Here is a 19756-nt window from a genome sequence, read left to right as displayed (position 1 = left end):
TTCTCTAAACTCTTGGCTCTGCCCTCTGAATTATTCTTTTCATTAAAGGCAACATGTGTTTGCATCCAAGTGGCTTTCTCAGCCTGCTTTCATTTTTGGCCACACCAAGTCACAGGTGGAATCTTAGCTCCTAACCAGGGATCCAACCCATGCCCCCAGCAGAGGAAGCAGAGATTCTTAACGACTGGACCACCAGGGAAGTCCTACAACCTGCTTTCCTACTTGTACAAGTTTGAGGGTCTAAAGGCCTCTTTTATATTCTCCTTTCAGTCTAACTTAACAGTTTTCCTGCTAATGTAATTTTTTAAAATTCTGTGAGTCCCTTACAAATCTCACTGGGGTTCATGGTAATAAACAGAAGCTGTGCCCCCAAATCTTTTCGAACTAAACCCCTCTCTAACTTGTGATTCTGCTAAGACAATTGGAGAAAACACTGTTAAACTTCTATTAAGACCTATTGTTAAAATAGCTCTCAAGACACCATCTTGCTTCTTTCCAGTCATAAAGGATCTCATATATCATACCCTCAGTTTCATCTTTAGACTGTTTTTTTGTTTTGTTTTCTGGAAGTGTCCTAATTTTATCTTTGCCTTGAAGCCATTTTTTAATTTTAGCATCTTTTGTCACTTGGAGAGTCTGGGAAATTTCTAAACCATCAGTTATTGATGCATTCTTTTTTGTTGTTTAGTAGCCCTTCCTTTAGCTTGTCTCTCTCTTGCTTTGTAGTATAAGCAACAAGAAGAAGCCAAGAGTCAATACTGGGTCTGGAAATCTCAGCTTGATTACCTAGTTCATCAGGCACATTTTCTACTTTCTGTGGTCTTGCAGGCAATAGTGTTGCTAAACTTCCTGCCACTTCACAACAGTAATCTTCTTTCTTCCAATTTCCAGTAACATTTTCTCACTCTCCTTTAAGTCCATACCTGTAGCCTCCTCAAAGGCCATCATACTTCTAAACAGTTTCTTCAAGGCTCCTCAGGCATTCACTGACAATCTTTTCAAAATCCTTCCAACTTCTATTCACTGTTCTAAATTTACTCCCCCCATTTTGGGCTTTTGTTATAGCTGCACTCTCCTCCCAGGTATCAAAATCTACAATGTAAAAAATAAATATTTCAGATATAATTCACAATTCATATACTTTAAAAGTCAACCTTTCAAGTGTTCAATTTAGTGGCTTTAGTATATTCACAAGATTGTGTGCCCATTCAATTCCAGAATATCTTCACCCAAAAAAGGAATCTTAAACCCATTAACATTTGCTGTGCATTCCTCTCTACTCCCAGGCCCTGACAACCACCGATCTAGTCTCTGTCTCTTTGGATTTGCCCATTATGGGTATTTTGTAAAAGTGGAATTATAATATGTGGCCTTCTGTGTCTGGCTTCTTTAACTGTAATGTGCATTAATTATCTATTGCTGCGTAACTACTGTATCTCAAAAATTCTCTGTTTTATAAGTTTGGGAGCATTTTAGCTGAGCAGTTCTAGCTCAGGGTCTCTCCTGTGGCTGCAGACAAGATGTCAGCAGGACTTTCAGTCACCTGAAGGCTAGAGTAAGGCTAGAGGATCTAATTCCAAGATAGTTCAGCCATGTGGCTATCGGCAAGAAGCTTCTGTCACTTGCTGGCTTTTGGGAGGGGGTCTCAGCGTCTCACTACATGGACTTCTCCATAGGTCTGCCTGACTGTCCTGTGGCTTCCCTCAGACTGAGTGATTAAAGAGAGAAGGCAAAAGCCACAGTGTCTTTTATAATCCAGCCTTGAAGGCCATACAGTAACAGTACTACCTATGCCAATTTCTCCCGAGCACACAGACCAACCCTGATTCAGTGTGAAAGAGCTACACAAAGGCTGAATAAATACCAGAAGGTAAGGCTCATTGGAAGCCATCTTGGGAGACTGGCTCCGTGGATGATTTATTATAGTGTTGACATACTGGGAAACCTTGTTGTAACAGTCATAGATGATCAGTATTGGAGACTACACTGAATTTGGGGAAATTCAAAAAGCAGTGGAAGTTTTTTTATTCTCAAATAAAAAGAGGCCTGTTCTATAGTTCTGAGGTCTCAGCCTGTTTCTTCACTCTGCTTTGATCCATAGAGGTAAGTAGATGGGTATTTCTGAGAGGTCAAAATACAGACAGCAACTCCCTACAACAGATCCATTTCATCTCCTTATTTCTTTCTGGCTTCTGACTTCTAGGTCTTCTATTCATATTTGTCAAATTTTTCAGCCCATAATTCTTTGATAAATAGAAAATGCCTTCCTTTAATGTTATTCTTTAAATTTTAAACATTAATTATTGTGACAAAAGGGAAATCAAACTAACAGCAAGTTAAAAAAATATTTCTGATAAAAATACCATGTTTTTGGACTTCCTTGGTGGTCCAGTAGTTAAGAACCCACTTTTCAGTGCAGGGGGTGTGGTTTCAATCCCTTTTCTGGGAACTAAGATCACATATGCTGCGCACTACAGACAAAAACAAGTTTTTTCTTTAATAATCATGTTTTCAGTTTGATCATGTGATACCAATGTGATCTTTGAACCTTAACACAGACCACAGAGCAAAATGCTTGGACCTGCCAAGGAGGTGACATTTACACTGGGAGAGGAGGAAAGCGCATTGTCTGAATGTTGCAGAGAAGTGCCATGTGACTGAACTGTCTGAGGGGGCACAGCCACAAAGTGTGAAGAGATCTGTGAAGTTGGTTAATGTGTACTATGAACAGGGCACTTGCCTTAGACTAGTTTTTCACTTTTTAGGATTCTTGTTGAAGCTATGAGAAAGAGCTGGGAACTTTCTCAAAGTGAACCAATGTACAAATGTCAGGGGTTCACTGACTCCACATTAAGAATTCCTATTTACCATAATAACTTATTTTCTTACATAATGCTTTGATAAATGCTAGATAGAAATGTTAGAAGTGCTTTGATAAATTTCCTCATCTCCCAAAGTGGTAATTGCAGTGTGACTGATCTTTAGGGAAAAGAACTCAGGAGAATTTGACACAAGTTGCTTGCATTTTTGTTTTTGTTTTCTGCAATTTACAACTTGTCAAGGGTGGTTATTGGCTACAAATGATTTGCTTTACCTTCCTGTGGTAGAATAAAATATTTCAAAATTCTGCTCCAGATTTGAAAGTTGAGGTTCTGGAAATATGTCTTTGTAGTTTTTATAGAAAAACTGTAAATCTTAATTTAGATGGGTTAGAGTTTATTATTGCATTTTATTAAGAGAGAAGTTGCTTTTATAGGATAATAACCTCTACTTATAACCTTTAGGATTTTACAGCTACATTTTCACAACTATAGGCATAAAGAATTATATTGTTATATTATTAATATTGCTATTAATTCAGGTTTAAATAGTCTGAGTTCTATTCTTAGGAGGTACTGGAATAGCTACTTGATATTTTGTTTTGCCTTGGCTGTGCCATGAGGCTTTTGGATCTCAGTACCCCAACCAGGGGTTGAACCTGGGCCCTTGGCAGTGAGAGCACAGAGTCCTAACCACTGGACCACCAGGGAGTTCCCCTGATCTTTTATTTGTGTAGGGAAAAAAAAACCCTAGAAAGCATGAAAGTTTCACATTGCAAATACCCATGTAATCCCAATACCCAGAGTTAAAAATGCTAACATTCAGTCAAATTTTCTTCATTTAAAAATAATAACGAGTAAAACTTAATAGATAAAACTGAAGACCCCTAGAACCATCACCCAAAGCCCCACTACTTTTGCCCTGCAGGGACCTGCTGTCAGGAGTTGGTGTATATTCATCCACTCCCTTGTTTAATACTTTCACAGCCAAGTATATACATATATTCTATGTGTATATTATGCATACTATGGTGCTATTTGTATAAATGTAAATAAAACATTTTCTACATTCCCTTTTTAAATTTAACATTGTTTTTTGTGATCTGCTCAACTTGATAAATATAAATCCAGTTTATTTTCACTGCTATAAAATATGATATTGTATGACTATATCACATTACATGGGCTTCCCTGGTGGCTCAGCAGTAAAGAATCTGCCTGCCAATGCAGGAGATGTAAGAGACACAGGTTTAATCCATGGTTCAGGAAGATCCCTTGGAGAAGGAAATGGCAGCCCACTCTAGTATTCTTGCCTGGGAAATCCCATGGACAGAGGAGCCTGGTGGGCTACAATCCATTAGGGTTGTAGAGTTGGACACAACTTAGTGACTAAGTAACAACAACAACAACATAATCACATTACACTCTCTATTTTTTAACTAATTTTTTTTTCTATTATATACAGAGCTGTAAGGAACATCCTTTTCTTTGAGTTGAACCATATGAAATTGTTATTTTTCCAGATCAAAAGATGCTTGAATATAGACAATTTTATGTAGCTGATCCTAATTCTGTTGTTTGTATGCCAACACTGACTTTTAATTTTTGACTGAGCAATGGATAGGAAATGATATCTGATTATTTTTACTTGGATTTACCTATTGTTAGTGAAGTTAAACTATTTTCACGCATTCATTGGCCACCTGGATTTCCTCTAATGTAAATTTCCTACCGATGTTTGTGCCCATCCAGAATAGGGGAAATGAATAAAGCATTTCTTTTAAAAATTGATTGCGGACATGTTCATGGGGTTGGAGAATGAATAGCCTCAATAAGTATTGGAGTTCTCCCAAAATGTAGTAAAACTTTTAATGGCCACAAATTCCTCCCATTCCATTTTGCATGCTGCTTTGCAATGTGATTTTGCCTCTCTCCTCAGCCAAAGATGGTGTCTGTTTCTCCACTCCCTTGAACCTGGGCTGGCCTTGTGACTTGCTTTGACCTATGGAATGTTGTGGAAATGATGTTGGCTAAGTTCCAGAGCTTAGGCTTCAAGAGGTCTTCAAACTTCCATCTTCACCCTCTGAGAACTCTGCCTCCAAGACTGCCAGGTAAGAAAACCAGACTAGCTTATTACATACCTCAGCTGACAGCCAGCACCAGACATGTGACTGAAGTCATCTTGGACCTTCCAGTCCAGTTGAGCCTCTAGATGAAGGCAGCCACATGATAAGCCCAGGTAAGATCAACCCACAGAATCATGAAAAAGAATGTCATCATTATTTTAAGCCACTAAATTTTGGGGTGGCTTGCTTTGCAGCAGTAGTTAATGCAACTATGCTCAAGTGTGGTAATGAGGTGGGTAAATAATTTGAAAGAAAAAATAGAACTTGAAAGTTCTTGATTTTGAATAGACAGGATCCTTTTTTATTTAAAAGAATACTATTAACAGAGCATTCACTATGTGTCAGGCATTGTGCTAAGAACTTTATATATGTTAACTCATTTTATCTTCAAAACAACCCCATTAAGTGGAAATTATTTTAGTTATTTTGCCCAAAGTCACATAGCCATTAACCATTAGAACTCATATCAAATCCAGGCTTATCTGACTCAAAAGGCTGTTCTAAAATTATCTTGTCTTCCTGCTAAAAAAAAACTCTAAAAATTTACAGACCTAATAAAAGGACATTCGGTACCATGCAACTTTATAGATGAAATATTTAGTAAAAAAAAAAAAAAAAAACTCACATAAATTGAATAAAAATAAATATATACTGGGATTTTAAATAGTAAATCTGGTTGCAAATAAAGAATATACACAACTTCTGTTATTCTCATGCAAATTAAAGACAAAAATGGCACAGTAGAGTCATGCTTTTAAACACCACCTCTCATATACATAGCATTATATATAAAATGTGAAATGAGAAAATGAAAAAGATACTCATGGACTTAAAAATACAACCACAAAACAGTGAGCAGGGCTGAAACTGGTGTCTCCTGAGCTCTGGTGCAGATGGCAGTGGCAGCTCCAATATTATGCTCCTATAGAATAATCAAAACTAACCTGCTTCCCAAGAAAAATTCAAATTGAGAATTTTTCCTATGTTGTTCTCTTATCAAGAGAAACTCTAAAGAGAGTCTTAACCACTGGGCCACCAGGGAATTCCTAGTCTTTAAGCAGTTTTGAGTTTATTTTTGTGTGTTCCAGCTTCATTGATTTACATGCAGTTGTCCAGCTTCCACAACACCACTTGCTGAAGAGACTGTCGTTTCTCCATTATATATTTTTGCCTCTTTTGTCAAAGATTAATTGGCCATTCAGTTCAGTTCAGTTCAGTCACTCAGTCATGTCCGACTCTTTGCAATCCCATGAATCGCAGCACGCCAGGCCTCCCTGTCTATCACCAACTCCCGGAGCTTACTCAAACTCATGTCCATCGAGTTGGTGATGCCATCCAGCCATCTCATCCTCTGTTGTCCCCTTCTCCTCCTGCCCCCAACCCCTCCCAGCATCAGGGACTTTTCCAGTGAGTCAACTCTTCGCATCAGGTGGCCAAAGTACTGGAGTTTCAGCTTCAGCATCAGTCCTTCCAATGAACACCCAGGACTGATCTCCTTTAGGATAGACTGGTTGGATCTCCTTGCAGTCCAAGGGACTCTCAAGAGTCTTCTCCAACACCACAATTCAAAAGCATCAATTTTTCGGTGCTTAGCTTTCTTCACAGTCCAACTTTCACATCCATACATGACCACTGTAAAAACCATAGCCTTGACTAGATGGACTTGGTGTGGGTTCATTTCTGAATGTCCTGTTATGTTCCATTGATCCATGTGTCTGTTTTTGTCCCAATACCATGCTGCTTTGATTATTGTAGTTTTGTAGTATTGTCTAAAGGGTGGGCATAGTATACCTTCAGCTTTGTTCTTTTCCTTCAGGGATTGCCTTGGCAATTCTCTGTCTTTAATGGTTCCATATAAATTTTAAGATTATTTCTAGTTCTGTGGAAAATGTCATCAGTAATTTTATAGGGATTGCATTAAATCTGTAGATTGCTTTGTGTAGTATAGCCATTTTAACAATATTAGTTCTTCCAATTCAAAAGCATAGGTTTTCTATTTCTTTGAATCATTTTCAGTTTTATCAATTTGTTATATAGTTCTCCGCATATAAGTCTTTCACCTCCTTGGTCACAATTATTCCGACATTTTTAAAAGTGATTTTTTTAAACTTTCCCTAATATTTCACTGTTCATGTAAAGAAATGCAATAGACTTCTGTATATTAATCTTGTATCTTGGTATACCTTGATGGCCTCATTTATCAGTTCTAATAGTTTTTGTGTGGGGTCTTTAGGGTTTTCTGTATATAGTATTATGTCATGTGCATATAAAGACAATTTTTTCTCTTCCAACTTGATACTTTTTTTTTTTTTGTCTGATTGCTATGGCTGGGACTTGCAATATTATGTTGAATAGAAGTTGTAAGAGTGGGCATCCTTATCTTATTCCAGACTTTAGTGGGAGAACTTTCAGCATTTCACCATTGAGTATTATGTTGGCTGTGGGTTCATCATAAATAGCTTTTATTATGTTCCCTCTATACCTACTTTAGTAAGAGTTTTTAATCATAAGTGGATTTTGAATCTTATCAGATGCTTTTTATGCATCTATTGAGATGATGTAGTTTTTGTCTTTTCTTTTGTTGATGTGGTTTATCACATTGGTTGTGTATGTTGAACCATCCTTGTGACCCTAGGATGAATCCAACTTGATCATGGTATGTGTGTTGTTGGATTCGACTTAACTAATATTTTGTTGAGAATTTTTGCATCTATATTAATCAATGATATTGACCTATGATCTTTTTTGGTATGGTCTCTGTTCTGATTTTGGTATCAGCATGGTAGTGACTTCACAGAATGATTTTAGGGATGTTCCCTCCTCCTAAATCCTTTCGAAGAGTTTGAGAAGGATTGGTTTAAGTTCTTTTTATGTTTGGTAGAATTCCCCAGTGAAGCCATCTGGTCCTGGAGTTTATTTTTTTGCAGGGAGCTGTTATTATTATTACTATAGACAGAATCTCAATTTTCAAATCTGGATAGAATTTTTCAACTTTGTATTCTATGAGAGGTAGAATAATGGCCCCCTAAAATGTCCACATCCTTATCTCCAGAATATGTGAATGTTACCTTACATAGCAAAAGAATTTTGCAGATGTAATTAAATCAAGGATCCTGAAATAGGTAGATTAACCTGGATTATCCAGGTGACTGCAGTGTAATCACAAAGGTCTTTATAAGAAGGTGGGAGGTTAGAGTCAGATGTGATGATACAAGTAAAGGATGGAATAATCTGAGGCCAGTAACCAAGAAATACAGGTAGCCTCTAGAAACTAGAAAAGACCAGGAAACAGATTCTCCCTTTAGTGCCTCCAGAAGAAACATACACCTTGATCTTAAGTTCAAGAGATCCATTTTGGACTTCTGATCTCCAAAATTGTAGGATAATAAATTCATGTTTGTGTTGTTTTTGTTTTTAAGCCACCTAGTTTGTTGTAGTGTGTTAGAGCATCAGTAGGAAACTATATTCCTACTATTTTTAACCGAAATTCTAATCTGAAGAATTTGTTATTGTTGTTAAAAAAAAAAATGAGAATGAATCCTAGGAAGACAGTAGCTTATTATAGCTTCTTTCCACTTCTAAACTCATCAGTAATCTAGATATACAAATTAGAGTGTGCTGGTCGCTCAGTTGTGTCTGACTTTTTGCAACCCATGGACTATAGCCTTCCAGGCTCCTTTGTCCATGGAATTCTCCAAGCAAGAATACTGGAGTGGGTTGCCATTCCCTTCTCCAGGGAATCTTCTCAACCCAGGGATTGAACCCAGGTCTCCTGCATTGCAAGCATATTCTCTACCATCTGAGCTACCAGGGAAGCCCACAAATTAGAGTAACTGATAAATAACCCTACAATCACCAAAGTGGCAAAAAAAAAAAAAAGAGGGTTCCATTTATTTATGGAAGATGGGGAAGGGGGAAAATACTCTCATATATTGCTGATAGAAAGCAGTCTGGCATCACTTGATTAAAAATATACTTATCTTTCTAACCAGCAGTCTTACTCCTGTAAATCTAAGCCACAGAAATAAAAGCACTATTATTAAGGAATACTTAAATATATTTATGGCATTGATTATAGTGGGAAAAAACTAGAAACAAATTGCCCGCCAATAGGATAATACTGAATAAATTATGGTACTTCCACACCATGGACTATTGTGCAGCCATTAAAAAGAATTAGAGAATGAAATTGGATCCCTGCTTCCCTTTCCCATATGCAGAATTTATTCAAAGCAGATCAAACCTAAATGTAAGAATGAAGACTATAAATCTCTTAGAAGAAAACAGGCACGAATCTCTGTGACCTAGGAATAGGAAATAATTTCTTAGATACGGCACCAAAAGCACGAGAAACACACAAAAAAGATTAGATAAATTAGACTTCATATAAATTAAAAATGTTTGTGTTTCTAAGGACAAAAAATAAAGAGACAAGCTACAGAATGGGAGAAAATATTTGCAAACCATATATATAAGGGATTTGTATCTAAAATATGTAAGAAAGCTTACAACTCAAAAATAAAAAGGCAACACAGTTAACAATGGACAAAGGATCTGAACAGACATTTCTCCAAAGAAGATATACAAATAGCCAATAAGGACATTTAAATATAGTCAACATCATTAGTCATCCAGGAAGTGCACATTAAAACCCTAATGAGGTAACTCTTCACAAACACTGAGATGGCTATAATTAAAAAACAAACAAAAACAGACAAGGATGTAGAGAAATTGGAACCTTTGTGCTTTGTTGCTAGTAGGAATAAAATGGTGCAGGCACTTTGGAAAACAGGCAATTCCTCAAAAAGCTAAACAATTACCATCTGATCTAGCAATTCTACTTCTATGTATATGTATCTGAGAGAATTTAAAATACGTCTACACAAAAACTTGTACACATAAATTCATAGCAGCATTATTCATAGTAGCTAAAAAGTAAAAAAACATAAATGTCCATTGACTGATTAATGGGTAAACAAAATGTATATTCTTACAACATAATATTATTCAGTCAAAAAGGGAATGAAATACTGATGATACATGCATGAATGGCTATGATATATATTTATGTTAGTGAAAGCCAGACACAATAGGCCATGTATTGTATAATTCCATTTATATAAAATGTCCAGACAGGCAAATCCAAGGAGATAGAAAATATATTAGTGGTTGCCAGGATCTGGGAGGAGGAAGCAATGGGGAGTGAATGCTAGTGAGTATGGAATTTCTTTTTCTCATCATGAAAACTGCCTGGAATTATTAGATATTGGCAGTGGTTGAACAATATAGTGAATATAATAAAAACCACTGAATATTATATCTGAAACAAAACAAAAATTAAACTTTATCAGATGACTCACAGAGGCAACCAGATAAGAAACCATTTGTTATCTGATCAGATCAGAAGCCAAGAATTTAATTTTTAGTTATTTTTATGTAATTTTTTCTAATTTATGGAATAGATAGGTTAACCTTTCCTTACATTAAAAAATGAAGACAGTGGTTAAGACTCTGCACTTCCATTGCAGGTGGCATGGCATTCCATCCCTGGTCAGGGAAACTAAGGTTCCACATGCCCTGTGGAAAGGCCAAAATAAAATGAGGACAATATAAATGATAATATTAAAGAAAAACACTCAGTAAATAATAATGTATGTGGGAAACCTTTAAGTTTGGAAAAGTCTGAATGTTCTCTTCTGAGCATTTTTCAAATCAAGTAATACTGTTTAATAATGAAATAAAACTTAATATACCATTCAGTTCCCAGTGCCAAATATCTCTTTAAATTAACTCTTAGATAGGTTCTTTAAAGTACCATACTTTCTTTTGATACTATTTCCAAGAAAATTTGCAAGAATTTGCTCCCTGTTTATCACAGGTTTTGCCAAAGTTCCTAAACTGTGCAAGCTGAGGTGCCTTGGAGCAAACGTTGACACCTGACATCTTTTGGAGACCATACAAACTTCCAGTTCCAGGTAATTATGTCACATTTAGATAGCACCACATTTCCTTTGGTGATACATCTTTGTGAAGGTGGCTTTTGGGTGATTGCTGTGATAAAAATCTAATACTATGCAAAAATCAATGTGGAAAAAATGAAGATGGCAGTGTCCAATGTGATCCAAATTTTGAAAAATATTCAGTACCCAGAAGGCACACTCATTCCATTAACAGGTCACTTAAGAACGAAGCAAAAAGTATCATTTTGGTTCTAATTTACATGTAGTTTTTTTACTTTAGTACTAAAGTTTCTATAATTTAACTATTTAATAAATTTAACCATTAGCTATTTCTTTTGGCCAGGGGACTCCATGAAAAAATTTACTGAAACTAGAGGCTATATACCAAGAAAGTTTGGGAAGCCCTGAGTTATCTGCTTCTCATACAATACACCCCAAACTTTCCACAGTTCTTCAGTTCTCATGCAACATTCCTCTGATATACCAACGAGTATTGTTAATGGATCAGTCTCTCGGATTAGGGGTGTATATATAGGAACACCTCTTGGTAGAAAATGCCTGTCTTAAGTGCCTGGCTTAAAGATAACAGGTAACAAGGGTGAAACAGATCACCAGCCCAGGTTGGATGCATGAGACAAGTGCTCAGGGCTGGTGCACTGGGAAGATCCAGAGGGATGGGATGGAGAGGGAGGCGGGAGGGGGGATCGGGATGGGGAACACATATAAATCCATGGCTGATTCATGTCAATGTATGGCAAAAACCACTACAATACTGTAAAGTAATTAGCCTCCAACTAATAAAAATAAATGGGAAAAAAAAAAAAGATAACAGGTAAAACAGAAGCAGTTATCTTCCCAGTCTAATGGGCAGTCATATAAGGGCTAGAAAGGGAGAGATATTCTCTACTTCCTAAGTCCCAAGGGTCACTTTATAAACCATCAGAATGACAATGAGACTACAGAGCCACTTAACATATTTTGCAGTCACCAGTGCTAACCTGTCTGGACCAGAGAATGCAGTACTATCTACTGCCCCCTGCCAGGACATCCTGGAAAAATCACAATACTCTTGATTCCTCCTCTCAAATTTTCTACCCCTGAAGAGCTATACTATTAAGTATAACTCAGATGCCAGGTACAGTTACTGTACTAAATTATGCAGTATGTTATGGGCACATAAATCCAAGGCATTACACTGTGATTGTTACTGCGTTAAATATGTACTTCTATACATGTTTCCATAGTTACAAAACCAAACTACATTTAGAATTAATAAATAATGAACTTTGCATTTGTAAGCTTCCCTGGTGGCTCAGATGGTAAAGAATCTGCCTGCAACGCCTGAGACCTGGGTTTCATCCCTGGATTGGGAAAATCTCCTGGAGGAGGGCATGGCAAACCACTCTAGTATTCTTGCCTGGAGAATCGCCATGGACAGAGGAGCCTGGTGGGCTACAGTCCATGGGGTCAAAAAGAGTCGGACAAGACTGAGCGACTAAGCACAACCCCTTCAGAGTAATTTGAAAAATGACATAAAATAAACTTTTGAGTTTCTGTTCCTGAAGTGAGACACAAACTAATCAGAATATGCTTTTAAAAATATTTAAACCAAACTCACGTACACAGTATATATAAATGTATAGCATATTCACACATACTTTAAAAAAAGCAAAGAAGCAATTTGCCCATAATCAAAACTTTATTGAAAAACTGACACCAAAATAGGAGAGCGCTGCTGTATACCTTACAAAATTAAAAGTAATTACATTATCTTGGTAGATTAACTGGAATTACTGAACTGATAAGGCTTTCTGCGATAGAACACAAATTCAAGAAGTTGTGTGGATCATTAGTGTTGCTTCCTTCTAAATGAACAGCCTGTGAAAGAATCACAAGAGCATATTAAACACAAGTCTGTTCTATCTCTGGTATAGAGTTTTAAGAATAAAAAGTACTTTTTACGTAAAAACTTAGCTTTTAGAAATTTTAGATTAAATACTCATTAAGTCCTCTCAAATGTTATGATGTTCATTTAAGACCATGAGTTAAAACTTTAATGCAAGCTGTCAGACAATACAAACTTAATTTTTAAGAACTATTCTGAATTCTTTTCTCCATAAAATAACTTTCATTAGAGTTCATCTCAGATCTTTTAGGAAAACTCTGATACATATATATGTACCCTTTTAATCATCTGTCAGCATGTGGGCACAAATTCTAAGATCATTGTGTGATACGCAGGTTTTGGCAATCTTGCAAGTACGTGTTTAAGCGGAGTACTGCACTTAACTTTGTTAGAGCTCACCAGGTCATACTAACTAGATCTTGGATTTGTTGCCAATTCACTTGTAACTCTTCCAGTGAGAATAACATGGAATTTACCATGTTACCAAAAATATCACAAGCCAATTTTAAATATCATTATTGAATTGTAAATCCCTAAGTACTACTATGGAAAATTATATACATATGTATTATTTCTTCTCACTGCACAAAAGTGAAAGAATTAAAAATGAGACTACCTTAATCATGAGTTGCTCACAGAAATCAAACCTCTAACATATTAACTATAGTTATCTGTTGCTTAGCTAGCAATGATAAAAACTATCTAAATCATATGTACCAAATACATAGGAAACAAAATATTTACATGTATTTATTCTTTTACTCCATTCTGATTTATGTCTAATATTCCAAGTTAAGCAAATTGACTAAATATAATACAACAAAATTAGATGTTCTAAACTGAGACAAATAACAGATTATGGAATTCTTTGCAAAGTCAAGAGTACAAACTTATCTAATTTACTAAATTAGAGTAAATTTTTTTACTCTTTACACTCTTTACTAAAAAGAGCACACAATGAAAGATAAAAATTATTTTGGTAATTATGAATCTATCATTTCTTTTAAACTGATTTTTGTAAAAAGACTCTAAAATCATAAAATCTCATCACTGGGTTAGAAAATGCCAAATGATTTACCTTCTGTGAGTCTGGCCTTTCCTCCTGTTGGCTGGCACAGCACTGTTGAACAGCCTACACAAAGCACCACTGTCTGAGCGTGGCTGAAAACCGTGGTGATCTTGTAACAACCTAAAACAGGGCAGTGTTAGAAGTGAAAAGCAGAAGAAAACACAGCACCTGTTCAATGTATTTCTAGTAGAGACCTTGTAAAAGATTAGGAACTTCAGTGCTGTGCAAACCACATCCGTAACAAACTTTTCTAGTAGCCACATTAAAAACAAGTGTTTTTTTTTTAAGATGAAATTAGTAATATGATCTATGGAAGTCTGTATTTCCAAAATATTATCATTGCAACGTGTAAACAAAGCCTTTTTTCTTTTTCTATACTATATCTTCAAACTCTGGTGTGTATTTCACACTTTAAAGATACAGCATGAAAAAAGAAAAAAGATACAGCCTAGTGGCTACAGTTAATAATACCATACTGAATATTTGAAAGTTACTAAGAGAGTATATCTGAAAAGTTCTTATCACAAGTAAAAAAACTGTAACTATGTATAGTGATAGGTATTAATTTAGACATATTGTGATCATTTCCCAGTATATACAAATATGGAATCATGACATCATACACTTGAAACTATAATGTTTTATGTCATTTATACCTCAAGAAAAAAAAGAATGAAAAAGAATTTTTCCATTCTGACTAGCCACATGTCAAGTGCTCACTAGCTACATATGGCTAATGGCCACCATACTGGATCCCACAGCTTTACAATGAAGAATGAATATACTTAATTGTAAACAATGAAAAAGAAAACTTACCATCTGAGCAGCTTAAAGACTTAATAAGTTCAATGCCATGCTCCTTGTGAAAATCCCATCTTCACAACCCCCTACCCATATGTTTCTGAAGTGGTTTATTATGAAAATAACCCTATGACATTCCAATTCTGTAATCCCACTTCTACTCCAACAGAGGGTCCTAATATCTAAATGTACACAACAGACTATGAGCAGTCCTTATAGAAATTCTGTAAGTAGTCCTTTAGAGAAATTTTCCTTAGGAAAGGAATTAAAGTGTGAAATTTCACCTGGACATTTTACATCCATGAAGTAAGAATTTGGACTTTGAACCAGCCGTTTCTTTTTATGTTTTTTCTTTTCCTCTTCCAAGGAAGGATGCAGTAAATCTCTAGCTAACTGAATAAAAAAAAAGCACAGTGAGTACTAGAATGACACCACAACTCTGGCAGATTTAACCATATGTAAAATATACATGCAAAAATAGGAATAACAGTCATACTCAGAACAGACAACACTTTAGTTTTTTGGTTTTTTTATGCCTGTTAACTTTAATCAACAGTTTTTATAATGCTTGCGTTCTCTAAGTCCCAGTTAAGGGGCTTTACAACGATCCGGAAACAGATGGTAAGGTTAACGCCGTTCTTCGTAACTAATAACAGTCGCCAGAGAAAATAAAACTGTGGTGCTAATGATTCTGACCCTGGTGGACCCGCTGAGAGAAGAAATTGCTGAGGCAGACCCGGAGAATGTCAACAGCGAGGTGATTTCTGCCCCCTGGGTTCAACATCTGATCTGACAAGAACTCTTAAGTGGCTGACGCTTGACTGTCCCTGTTACAGTTAATTTGTATGGCAACTGCGAAGACAGTTTTTAAAAAGGAAACAAGCAGAAAACCGCTTCCGAGAGGAGGCAGAGGGGGGCAAGAGCCACAAAAAGAAAGCAAGAAGACGTAAACGATCATAGCCTCGCGGGTGCCCACCGAAACCCAGGAGGGCTGAGTAAGGTACCCAGGGAGCAGTCCCCTGCCAACCAGCAACTCCAGACTGCAGCCCAGGGCGGCGCCGGGCTTCCAGTTCCACGCCCTGGCAGGGCCGGGCTCGCCGCGCCGCCCGGGCAAGTCCCAACAAGTCCGCCACGCGTGAAAGAGCCGTGCCATCCGAGGCGCCGAGCGGCGTTCGGCAGGGAGCCCCGGGGCCCAGCGGAGCCATGGATCTAGCCTGTCCTCGGGGCCCCTCGGGGGACAGAGAAGGCCGACACAAACGCGAAGCCCGAAAGTAAACAACTCACAGGCATGTTGATCCTTTCGCAAGCCCAGCCCGTGCAGATCTCTAAGGCGACACCCCCAGCGAGCAGCACGCGACGAAGCGCGCGGCGTCAACTTCCGGGATAGAGGAGGCTGGGAGGAGCGAAGCGGCGGGCTCGTCCACTCTAGGCGCACCTCTCGGTGGTAGGGGCGGGCTCCGGCCGGGATCCGCGAGTGCCGGGAGAGGGGAGGTGCTGAGGCCCGCGCCCATTCGACACCGCAAAGCCCAGGATTCTAACGCGCTCCAGGGCTAGGGCCGCCGGCCTCAGGTCTCTGCTCTGGGCCTAGAGGTGCTTACGGTCGAGCTCAGGCGGCTCACTCTAGGCTGGGAAGCCGCCTCGGGCTTCGGGAGCGGACCAGAGTGGGCACGCGGGGTCCTGTCAGCGGTCCCGCGGTCAAGACACTCTCCGCTCTCCCCCACTCAGCGGGCAGGCACACGGGCGTTGCCTATGTTCTGTTGTTTTATGTATTAAGTATTATTAATTAAAACCATTAACACGTGCCAGCGAGATTATGAGAGAGGCTCGTTTATTTGTGCATCCGGCTCCGAATTACTGGTTATTCTTTGCGGGGTGTGGCTGTGCTTTGCAGTTTGCTTGGTCTTGAAAAAGTTTTTAAGAAGCAACTATTTGCTGCTTAGTTCATTGTGTGGCTCCTTCCTATCCTCCGTGGGTCACACTTTCCAGAGTGGACAGCTGGGACTTGAAAAAAACAGCGAGTGTCACCGATGGCCAGACTTGAAATATTTTTGATGAAGAGCACCATCCTGTAGATTGAGAGAGTGTTGTCAAAAGCTAAACAATACTTGATCAGAAAATTGTCCTAGGTAGACGTTCTCGATCAGCTTTTATTTCTCTTCAAAAACATGATGCATGTATAGTGTGTATTTTGGAAAATGGAGAAAAGCAAAAGAAATTTAAAATCACCATCCAGAGATAAATATTGTTAATATTTTGACCTATATCCTCTCGTTTTTTTTTTCACTTGCATATAGGTTTGTTTTGGGATTTGGTTTTACGTAATTGGTATCATCTTGTGCATATTCTTTTATAGAGGGATCCCCATACACACAACTTACTGTACAGTGAATGTCACTCCATGTTACTATATATTCTCCTACATTATGACTTTAAGTGGGCACATAGCATTCATCCTGTGAATATATATCCTATGTCATCCATACGCTAAGATAGACATTCAATTCAATTCAATTGCTCAGTCGTGTCTGACTCTGCCACCCCATGAATCGCAGCATGCCCGGCCTCCCTGTCCATCACCAGCTCCCGGAGTCCACTCAAGCCTATGTCCATTGAGTCGGTGATGCCATCCAACCATCTCATCCTCTGTTGTCCCTTTCTCCTCCTGCCCTCAATCTTTCCCAGCATCAGGGTCTTTTCAAATGAGTCAGCTCTTTGCATCAGGTGGCCAAAGTACTGGAGTTTCAGCTTCAACATCAGTCCTTCCAATGAACACCCAGGACTGATCTCCGTTAGGATGGACTGGTTGGATCTCCTTGCAGTCCAAGGGACTCTCAAGAGTCTTCTCCAACACCACAGTTCAAAAGCATCAATTCTTCTGCGCTCAGCTTTCTTTATAGTCCAACTCTCACATCCATACATGACCACTGGAAAAACTATAGCCTTGACTAGATGGGACCTTTGTTGGCAAAGTGATGTCTCTGCTTTTTAATATGCTAAGTTAGTCATAACTTTCCTTCCAAGGAGCAAGCATCTTTTAATTTCATGGCTGCAGTCACCATCTACAGTGATTTTGGAGCCCAGAAAAATAAAGTCAGCCACTGTTTCCACTGTTTCCCCATCTATTTGCCATGAAGTGACATTCAGGCTGGTTTTTAAATGCTTAAATATTTAAAATATTAATTTTATTAATTAATTTAAAAATATCTATTAATATTAAAAATAAAATATTAATTTAAATATTACATTTAAACTGTTTAAAATATTAATGTTAAATAGTTTCAGACAGATTCGTGTATGGAATAAAATGATTGTGTATGCAGAATCATGGCCCCAAAGACTTTTTAATCCCCAGCACCTGTGCTTATATGGCAGGTGGAATTAAGTTTGATAATTATCTGGCTTTAAGCTAGGAAAATTATCCTGGATTATCTGGGTAGACCCAGTGTCATAACAAGGGCCTTTAAACATGGAAGAGAAAGACAGAGAGATGTGGTGATGAAAGAAGAGTCTGAGAGATGCCATGTTGTTGGCTTTGAAGATGGAGTAAGGGGGTGGCGAGTGGAGGATTGTGGGTACCTCTAGGAGTTGGGAAAAACATGGAAAAGGACCCTCCCCTAGGCCTTCCTTAGAATCAGCTAAATATTTGCCTAAGTTTTATTTTAATTCTTTCGTTGTAATATTTATCTATAAGTTTTTAATCAACCTGGGAATTTGCGGGGGTAGCGGGGTGTGTGTGGCTGCATCACACAGCTTGCAGAATCGCAGTTAACCCCTGGTCAGGAATTGAACATGGAGCACAGCAGTGAAAGCCTGGAATCCTCACCACTAGACCACCAGGGAACTCCCTAACCTGGAATTTCTTTTGGCACTTGGTGTGTAGTGGGTCTCAGAACAATGTCTAACGAGCAGGCCTAGTTATTGCTTCAGCTTCTTAACCAATGCCCAGTACAGTGTCAAAACCCTTTCACTTCTGAGACACTGTAACTGTGAGAAATAAAACTCAAGGTCAAGAAGATCTGGACTCTATGTATGACTCGGCCTGCTTGTCCAAAGCTCAGTTTCTCCTAACATGTCCCCAGGCCCTTGCACTGATGACAGATAGAGACATGTAGGCAGTTGCAAGGGTGCAGAGTCCCTTGGCCTTGGCAGCCTACTCAGGGATCCTGCACAAGGAACTCTTGCCTGGCTTCCCAAAGGACTCTGAAGTGCCAGCTGAAATTCTGTATGCTGCCTGAGAACTTTCCAACTGTTCTCTCTAGCCAGGTCTGAGAAGGTGCTGCTGAACCCTCCATTCAGCATCCAGCCCCCTTCACCTTAGAAATGCGAGGCCATTTCCAGTCCCTTCCTCCTTTCCAAACTTCAAAGGCTGGGAGAACCCACAGGTTTTCACCTTAAACCAAATCAGAACCCACTGATGCCTAATTTCAAGCCGGCCAAAATTGGTTCTAAACAGATTGGTTCCCCACTTTCACCTGGGCTGGAGTTCCTCAGCCTTATCCTCTTCTTTTCCCAGAAAAACGGTAAGAGGTTTAGTTTAGTCTCAGCTTTAAGAAATTCAGGGTGTGAGGTGGGGCCCTAATGTTAACTTTTGTTCCCACTGCCTCTCTAAGTATTTTTCTGAGAAGCTAGGGAAATCCATATTGTCATCAAACTTTAACCAATACAGCATTACTTTTCTCTTCCTTCTTTTGTCCACTCGTGGCCAGGTTGCAAAGCACGTGTGGCTCATTCTCAACACATTCTTGAAAGCAGCAGCGACTTCTGAAACCCACCTCTTTTCTGCACATCAGTTCTCCAACAGGGACATAAACACTGTCCCCAAAGCTCTACTGTTGGGGTTGCAGTCCATCTGCCACTCATGCGGATGTTTGACACTTCCAGTAAGTTCCCGGCTCTAAGAGGTAAGAATCTCAGATGCAAACTCTGACATCATTTTCTTTGTTTTTCATACCAACTTAATTTCTGACTGAGGTGGCACCCCCATGGGCCTAGTACTATAGTGTGAAAGTGAGTGTTAGTTGCTCAGTCGTGTCTGACTCTGCTACCCCAGGGACAATAAATAGCCTGCCAGGTTC

The 19756-nt window shown here is 38.6% G+C and overlaps 1 protein-coding gene across 1 annotated transcript; it reads right to left on the bottom strand.

The window, feature by feature from the left end:
• Nucleotides 1-12585: 12585 nt before the first annotated feature.
• On the bottom strand, nucleotides 12586-16116 carry RPS27L (ribosomal protein S27 like). The gene is made up of 4 exons (XM_043471742.1): nucleotides 15966-16116; nucleotides 14966-15074; nucleotides 13890-14000; nucleotides 12586-12783 (listed from the first exon to the last, which is right to left on the bottom strand). Exons 1-4 carry the CDS (start codon nucleotides 15969-15971, stop codon nucleotides 12755-12757), a joined length of 255 nt encoding a protein of 84 aa, XP_043327677.1. The 5' UTR covers nucleotides 15972-16116; the 3' UTR covers nucleotides 12586-12754.
• Nucleotides 16117-19756: the final 3640 nt, after the last annotated feature.

The sequence above is a fragment of the Cervus canadensis genome, chromosome 6 (genome assembly GCF_019320065.1).
Source record: "Cervus canadensis isolate Bull #8, Minnesota chromosome 6, ASM1932006v1, whole genome shotgun sequence".
Classification (NCBI taxonomy): Eukaryota; Metazoa; Chordata; class Mammalia; order Artiodactyla; family Cervidae; genus Cervus; species Cervus canadensis.
This window is presented reverse-complemented; position numbering and strand designations above follow the sequence as displayed.